Source organism: Nicotiana tomentosiformis, chromosome 1, assembly GCF_000390325.3.
Source record: "Nicotiana tomentosiformis chromosome 1, ASM39032v3, whole genome shotgun sequence".
Taxonomy (NCBI): Eukaryota; Viridiplantae; Streptophyta; class Magnoliopsida; order Solanales; family Solanaceae; genus Nicotiana; species Nicotiana tomentosiformis.
Window position 1 is genome coordinate 23,601,432 of NC_090812.1, and position 8,905 is coordinate 23,610,336.

An 8,905-nucleotide genomic window follows, 5' to 3' on the forward strand; every position below is an offset into this window, starting at 1 on the left:
TTTGTAATGCAATTGAAAGAATACAAGAGGAGATAATCATTAGAAAATTGAAAGAGGAATAGTATTATCTATAGTGATCAATTCGTCTTGCTTGTATCAGCACAAATTACTGCAGAAAGACAATGATATAAAATTGATCTCATGTCAACATTTCACAATTAGCTTTGTAAAAGAAACTTAGATAAAGCTGCAATATTGAATGCACAACTTTTTTTAGGATGAAATATATTCTCATATACAAATGACCAGCCTAATTGAGACCAGGAAAGTTTACACACTTTACATAAGGTAAAAATAAATGTTTCCAAAAAATTTCAATATCTCTAGTCACGTTGCTGGACTTCCAGAACACTTTTCTTTAATATACAAAATTAGTTGAATCATTCTACATTCTCTCAAATTTGTGCACAACTAACAGGCAATGGCATATCATGTGTGATCTTATGTTTCAACTTTGGGCAAACCTGTTAAGACATTGATCTTACTTGGGCTCTAACTTTGAAGGTGGATATGCCCCACTATAGACAAAGAGACTTTCATCAGTATAAGGATGAAGGCCTTTGTTTGCTCCTTCATAGGTTTCTGAAGTGGAAGCTGATTCTGCATTCGGGTTCAGTCCTACGATCTCCATAATATACTCAATCTCTTTCACCACTTCACTCATTGTAGGCCGCTTGACTCCTTCTTCTTCAACACACTTGATTGCAAGATCCACAAACTTCTCTATGCTTTTAGGAGTTGCACCTGAGCGAACAGCAGGATCCAAAATTTCGTGAAGGTTATACATGTCTTTTGTCTTGTCCATTGCAGTCCTCACTTCCCTGACAATATATCTTCCTTTTTCAATAGGAATTTTTCCTGTAACAATCTCCAGCAGTACCACTCCAAAGCTATAAACATCACTCTTCTCAGTCAGCTGTTGTGTCATGTAATATTCAGGATCCATGTAGCCCTAACAAATAAATGGCACCCATCAGAAGGACATAGATTATGGGTAATTACTGGCACAATCTTCTGCAAGATCTAACTTAATTTTATTACATGGACAGATCATTATACGATCATCAAATATTAGCTTCTACAACCTGTAACATAATATTCAGGTACATCTCCCTGAATTTGGTGATCAAAACATTCAAGGATCGTTACTTCCAAGTCTGCTAACTTAAGAGAATTTGTGAAAAGGAGAATTTGTTTTCATATTTTCCTATTCCTATGTGTTTATTTACTCATTGTTTGTGGAGAGAGGTGGCTGGCCAACGAGAAAGGAGGAGCTTGAGGGTTCTTGTTATAAAATGAAATAGTGTTTGTAATGGTTCCTCCTGGACTAGAAATTATCGAGACAATACAATTTCTGAACTTGTGGACATCAGAAAATGCTAGGATATAAGCATACAATATTCTTAATCAAACAAGTTTGGGCAGGCATGAAGAGAATCTTTACTCACCATTGTTCCTTTGACCTGAGTGGTAATGTGACCCCTTTCAGAGTCACCTAGAAGCTTGGACAAACCAAAATCAGCAACTTTTGCGTTTAGGCGTTCATCCAGCAAGATGTTGTTGGACTTGATGTCTCTGTGTATGATAGGAGGATTGACAAGGTCATGCAGATACTGCAAACCTCGGGCTGCTCCAAGGGCTATCTTCAGTCTCCTCATCCAATCTAACCTGATCCCAGTCTTGCCTACAAGTATAAATTTCATCACATTCTCCAGAGGCACATTTCCCTTTGGTGAAGTTATAAGAAGCTAGTTTCAAAGAATCAATAAGAAGGAAAAGTCTAAGGTGCTAGTCGATGAACATGTTTCTGATTCTACCTAAACATAGTCTAATGTTCTCTATATAGAACTTAACAGGAAGCAAAATGGTTGGAGATTTTATCTCAGTGAAAATGGTTCAGTACTTCCACTCCTATTTAAGAAATTGGTTTTCTTTGTTAATGACTACTTTGCAACAACTAATCATAAATAAATTCTTGGACTTCCGACAATGTTGGATAGCTAATTCAGCAAGTACCACCCTATAGTATTCTCATAATAATGGTGAAAGAGAATGGTAGGGACCAAGATATACCTGAAAGACCATCTTTTAAGGTGCCATTAGGAATATACTCATACACCAGCATCTGTTCAGCTTGATCGAAACAAAAGCCAACAAGGCCAACGACATTCTTGTGATGAACCCTTGAGAGAAGTTCTATCTCAGTTTTGAACTCAAGTGCACCCTGCATAGACCCTTGTAGAGCTCTTTTAACTGCAACCAGGTGTCCATTTGGAAGAGTTCCTCTGTAAACCTGCAGGATGTAACTTCCACACTTATAACTTAATTCAGTTTAAATTGTTGCCAACACCTTCTTACTGAAATGGTAGACTATGCCTTAAGAAATATCATTCAGTATTCTTTTTACGGTGGTGTTGGTTGGGGGATGGGGGTTGGGGGAGGGTGCACCTAGTCAATGAAAGCTAACCTTGCCATAACCACCAGATCCAATATCATTGGTTTCTGAAAAGTTATTTGTCATTTTTTTGAGCTCCTCAAATGAGAAAAATCTTGCTCCTGTCAACTGTGGAACAGCACCACTATGTTTATTTGAGTCCCAGGATGCTGCATTAAAGTGAAAGATAGCAACAACCACCGTAAGATGAAGTAATAGGTAAATGGAAAATAGTTAGTCTAAATCTTACCAAAAGGATCACTCCTCCTTGCAGCATCTTCAGCTCTTTTCTTTTGCCGGAAAGCATAAAGACCAACGATTAGTGCTAAAATTACAAGGACAGAACCACCAACTGCTGCTCCAATGATAATGCCTGTACTAGATGATTTGTGTGATCCACTGGATGCACCTGGAGAACAGAATACTCAGAGACTCAGACTTATAACTATCAAGTTCAAATCCATATTATGCAAGTTTCATAATGTTCCAACAAATAATTTGAATTCCTAGCAGTCATTTAAGGATTAAGTTTTCCTAAGAAAACCAATTAGAAAAACCTGTGTCGTTACAAATAAGTTATTGATAAGTTCATTAGGGTTTACCCAAATTCTTAGCAGAAACATAGGAACAAAGAATGGAAATTGATCCATCACATGTATGCAAACTAAATTTTTGCCATCAAGAGGATCGATGAATTTTTCAGAATCTTGTACTTCTTAAGTTGAATACTTATAAAGCTGATATTATAATCAAAACAGCGGACCTATAGTAATTGCTCTTCATGTTCAAAGTCCTATCAGGAAGAGTTAATTCTTCTGTCAAACCAAGTTTATGAAAACTTAATCATCAATACCAAATATTTGTTGGTTTTTCACCCACCAAATTTCTACTATTCTAGATTAGATAGCATATATAAGTAGGAGAAGAGAAATGAGCCAAGAAAAAGGAGAAGGAAATATAGATCTGGAAAAGTTGTATTACCATCGAAGTATTTATAGCCTTCACCAATGAAGAAGAAAGGTCCAAATGTCGACGGAGGCTTGAAAGTCTGATTACTAAGCACAAAACCTATTCCAGAAACTCCAGTTCGATTGAAATAATCTTGGATAGAAGGAAAGACTTGCAGGTGTATTACAAGGTAGTCATCTAAATTTTTTGTAGGGTTGCTGAGGGAAACTGAGTCGACAGGCAGTTGACGGTTTTGGAATGAAAGCATCAAAGACTTTTGGAGAGTCTCATAGGTAGTTTTGTTTCCCAAGTTGGAAAAGGAAGGAGCTCTGAAGACTAGGTTGCCTGTATATGGAAAAGCACATTTACAGGTAGGACTAGAAATTTGATCAGAGCTGCACTCAGTTGGCAAGCAATTTTCTGGTGGAGTAGAATATGAATCAGCTTGTTGGGCTTGGACACAGTAAGTTTGTGTTGTTCCTTCATTGCAGACAGGATTACCTGCAAGTCTGCAAAGGAAAACAGTAACAAAATAAGGTAATAAACATGATACAGTCAAGTTTGGCGTAGAACATAATCATATGGCCGAATAAGCTTAGGCCAAAGAGTTCTCCACTGTATGTTCTTTCTCATAACTTGGACGTTTAAAAAACAAGGAAGAGAGCTTACAAGATCTGAAAGGGATATCCTGGTCTTTGAGTAAATGAATCAATAAGATTGCTCTGCATATCAATGAGTTGCAACTGGTTGCTATACGAGGAGTCAATTTCAAGTGTGCCATTAAGTCTGTTTTTCCTCATATTGCTGTCAATAAGAAATGAGTGCATTGTCATCAAATCTCAGCATACTCAATATCTATCGTTTATAAAACCAAGTTCCATGAAATACAACAGACACAAAGTTATAGGGACACTTACACAGTCTGCAACTGGAAAAGGCTGAATAATTTAGCTGGAGCTAATCCTTGGAGTCCTGTGTTTTCCATTGCCCTGTCAATACAAGGTCATTTATTAGGTTAAGAAGAACTTCTGGGAATTGAGACCGTAAATAAGAAAAAGAGAACCTGTCCATATTCAAATGGATGCAGGCATACACTAGCACAGTGCACACATGCTGACATGCACCTGCGCACCTGCTCATGGACGTGCCTACACAAACATATATATACACACACGCGCGCTCTGAAGAGAGAGAGAGAGAAAACATACACTGTTGTCAGAGATTGCAGGTCTGGAATCCATGATGGGAAATCTGATGCATTAAATGAATTATTGCTCATGTCCCTGCAAAATTAAGTCCCTCATCATGATACTGAGATTAACAAATTTCCTTTTTTTCCGAAAAAGTAACAAATAGATTGGGAGGAATATTTATAGTACGATTCTGAGCAATAACCAATTATCAGCTCAAAGGGATCAAGGCACAAAACTTAGGATAAGCAACTTACAAGTAATTGAGGACATTCATGCCAGTGAGATTCGGCAAAAGACCATTCAAATTATTGTTTGATATGTGGCTGTGATACATTGTCAAAGCATGCTACATTAGGAAATCATAAGGACATAAGGTAGGTTCAGAAAATTGTTTCATTTTCTACTTACAGTTCATTGACATGTGTGAGATTGTTGAGGTTTTGTGGCACAGATCCGCTTAACGAATTCCTGTCAAGACGACTGTTGCAAGCACAGTAGCTTAGTTCACAAAAACTCACTTTGTATAGACAGTAAGAAACATTACAAGATTATAAAAGGAAAGCACAAGATAGCAATACTTACAGCACTTCCATAGTCTGGACAAGTCCTAACGTATCCGGTATATTTCCAGTAAGCTGGTTGTTCTCCACTAGCCTAGAAGTTAGAATATATGCGCATGAGGAAACAAGAAAGCACGGTCAGAAGGAATGTTATTTGCTATAGTTATGGGGGTAACTTATCATATGGACAAACTTAACAGAACAAAATGTAGATGAAGTACATGATAAGCAAAAAAAGGGATTTGTACTCTTTTATTTCAAACATCCTAGAAAGACTCGTCGGGCAATCACTCTATAACTTGGGCAATGACCAGGACCATTTTGCCTAGGTTCACCTAGTCATTTTAAATACATTGGTCTGTGCTATGTCATCCAAAGAAACATATAAATACCATAAAGATATGATTTCCAAGCCTCTCTCACATGATTACTCTCAGAAGCAAGATCATGCACTAACAAGACTATCAAAAGGTAAGCTAAATACTAGTGGGTGTCTCAAATATTAACGAATGTAATAATACATTCAATCTATTTTGCCAATAGTAAACTTACAGATGAATCAGAGTCAGATTAGAATGGAAAAGTTGAGCTGGGATTTCACCGGATAGCTGATTCTTCCCAAAATGACTGTGAAGTGATGTAAATAATCTTAGAACATACATTTGAGAGAAAAAGCAACAACAAATAAAGGAGATACGTACAAGTGCTTAGTGTGAAGAAGCATATCAAGTCCAGGTGAGCTCCCACTAGAGACTGGAAGTGTTCCAGTAAGCTTATTGTCAGCTAAATCCAGCCAATAAAGCTTTGAAAGATAGCCAATGGTAGCAGGTATTCGTCCAATAAAGTTGTTAGAGTTTAAAGATCTGCATAATGCAAAATGGGGCTGTTTTAGAGCGTTTACAAGAAGAAGGAATTGAAAGAACTCAGAAGTTTCATATACAGATATATATGGTAAAAAACACAATTATTTGGATTTGATGATGTATAAACACAAGAATATATAGCAGTACTGTTAACTCCTCGTGAACTGTTTTCTCAGTTTAGAAGTGCATTGCTTGTCCAAGAGATGGACCAAAATATGAGTATTCGTCAAAAATATTCGTTCAAGATGCTCATCATTTCATTGATTGAAACGAAAACAGAAAATGATCATGTAATATGTAACTTTATAATGCTAAAAGAATCATAGTTTAAGCTGATATAAACATCAATTCCCTGATCCATCATATTCTGTACAGTGCAAACAACTTAAACCAAATAGATGAGTAAACTTCTTTGCATACTGGTAAAATATGTCGCATACTGGTCTCCCGTTCAGAGTGAAAAGAGTAGAATGCTTACAGAAAAACCAGCTGAGTCAGAGATCCAATGGAGTCTGGTATTGGTCCAGAAAACCCACAACCAACAAGGATCCTGTCATGAAATTAAGAAAAAAATCAGCATATTATCATGAGATTAGCTGGTAAATGAATGGGACAATTATTCAGATTCACTTACAAATTTGATAGCTTTGTCAATTTTCCAATAGACTGAGGAAGAGATCCTGTCAACTCCTTGTTGTATGAAAGATCCCTATAGCATGCAGTCAATAATTAGAATTGGCTTTAAGTTTCACAACTCTATTTTCATAAGAAAAAGTAAGTGCAGGAGAATCAGGAAATGTGAAAGAAGACCTACAAAGTCTGCAATTCAGATAATCCTTGAATGTCTCCAGATAGCTGACCGCTCAAACTCATACTTGATAATGTTCTGAAAAATTGAGAAAGATGACATCAACCTTACAAGTATATAATTTTGATGTAGTCGATAATGGGAGGCGCGTTGAATTCTTACATAGAAATCACTCGTGAATTTCTGCATCCAATTCCTTCCCATTGACTCCCACAGGGATCTGCTCCAGCCCAATTGGGTGGAACATTCTGCCATGAATCCTTGAGAGACTGTAGTGCAGCAACTGAATACAATATTAAATCAGTTCTTCTTTACTAGAAACTGAATTGACCATATCTCGAAGAGAACATGAGATATCTGATGATTCCTTTTCACAAATTTACATAGGGCTAAAACGCTGAATCAAGAACTGGATACACCTTTACTGGAACAATTCTTTTATCTGTCTTATTTGCATATATGAGCAAGACAGCCAAGATTATTGAATTTTAAACAACTACACAACACGAAAATACAACATAAGATGCTCGAATTCACAATGACCTATCCAAGAAGAAAAATAGGAAGGATGCAAAGTTCACACCAGTTATACTATATTATGAAACCTTCTAAAGCTATCAACTTAAGCCTATACAAAACTCTTGGATCCACAATATATTCCAGCTTAACAGAAAGTCGAAGCGATAACAGCATCTTGAGGGGAAAAAAGAAAATAACAAAATCCATTCAAGTGCCTATTTGAGAAAAAATGGAAGCAAGACACTGTATTTTAGACAGCAAATCATTTTGCTTTTAGTGTTTCCTAAGGGATTAACTAAAACCAAAGCAAACCAAAACATTGCCAATTCCAGCATAGACGTTATAGTCCTACACCTGGAACTCAAAGCAGCATTTATTCATATTCTTGATCCTATTCCACCTCTCTGATACTGAACAAATTAAGTAATAGACCATTTCATTCAAAGATTTCTCTAAAATCAGAATCCTACATCACCTAAAGGGACAAATTCTGAAGGAAAACTAAGATTTGAACACCAGTACTCACAGATAATCAAGTAGTTCTGTAAATTAATTAAGAAACAATTGATAGAAGAACAAAATCAACTTACAATCATCAGGATTTGTCCATGCTGATATTGCCAGAACATGTATCCAAACAACAAGAAAACAAAGCTGAATTCTCCTTGGCATCATTGCCAGAGAAACTACCATGTGACAACGTTCAAGAAAAACAGTACTCCTCCACAAAAGCTAGAAGAGAATTTCAACCTCAAATCCCTTTTCAAGTTCTGCTCCCCACGACAAGATTATCTCTTAGCTGACAGCTATCTGATGCATTTACTAGTATTCATCAATAAGGGGTTGTTTAATTCAATTAGCCAAATCACTGTCTAAGTTTTAAAAATACAGACTTTTACTTCCTCCCACACAACTATCTTCTACGTGAAATATTTATTTTATTTTGTTCACATAATTTAAACACAATGACTGACCTCCAACTTCAAATTTTTCACCTATATAAAATATTGGAAGTGTAAAATTCACGACCACGTTGAGTTTACTCGGTCTTTATATGCCCAAAAAAGTCAACAAATTACTTTTATAACTCTTTGCAAAGCTGGTTAACCCTTCATCACAGGCATCAAATATTGAACATTTTCCATGATAATAGTTGACCATAGAGGGTGTTAATCGTAAATAGAATATTAACAACTTGATTAGGTTTAGCATAATTAGACAAAGTCTTCTTCAAAAAAGCAATTTTTTAGATTTTTGTGGAAAATCAAATTTTAATGTCATTGTCAACTATAAGTTATATATTTAAAGAAGTTGCCAAGAGGGACCAGTTGAATAATCCTATACACGCTTTAGGGAAGTTGAACTCCATGAGAGTGGAAAACCCATAAGCTAAAAAGAGTGCTCACCCAACGGATCCAAGATTGAAATTAAATGGGTTCAACTATGTACATAATTAATTATACCGTTAAAATTTGTTGAGAGTTTAGTAAGTTAATTTTACATATATATATATATATATATATTCCGTGTCGAAAGTTATAGGTTAAGATGGACCGTAACCCAAAGATTACATCCGCCCC

General features: G+C 36.1%; 1 protein-coding gene across 1 annotated transcript; it reads right to left on the reverse strand.

The window, feature by feature from the left end:
• Positions 1–195: 195 nt before the first annotated feature.
• On the reverse strand, positions 196–8,343 carry LOC104099795 (leucine-rich repeat receptor protein kinase HPCA1). The gene is made up of 19 exons (XM_009606900.4): positions 7,916–8,343; positions 6,969–7,089; positions 6,813–6,884; positions 6,633–6,707; positions 6,477–6,548; positions 5,837–5,998; positions 5,688–5,762; positions 5,158–5,229; positions 4,984–5,055; positions 4,830–4,898; positions 4,591–4,665; positions 4,300–4,371; positions 4,052–4,186; positions 3,416–3,891; positions 2,685–2,843; positions 2,468–2,604; positions 2,074–2,293; positions 1,449–1,684; positions 196–952 (listed from the first exon to the last, which is right to left on the reverse strand). Exons 1-19 carry the CDS (start codon positions 8,016–8,018, stop codon positions 482–484), a joined length of 2,874 nt encoding a protein of 957 aa, XP_009605195.1. The 5' UTR covers positions 8,019–8,343; the 3' UTR covers positions 196–481.
• Between the last annotated feature and the right edge of the window lie 562 nt (positions 8,344–8,905).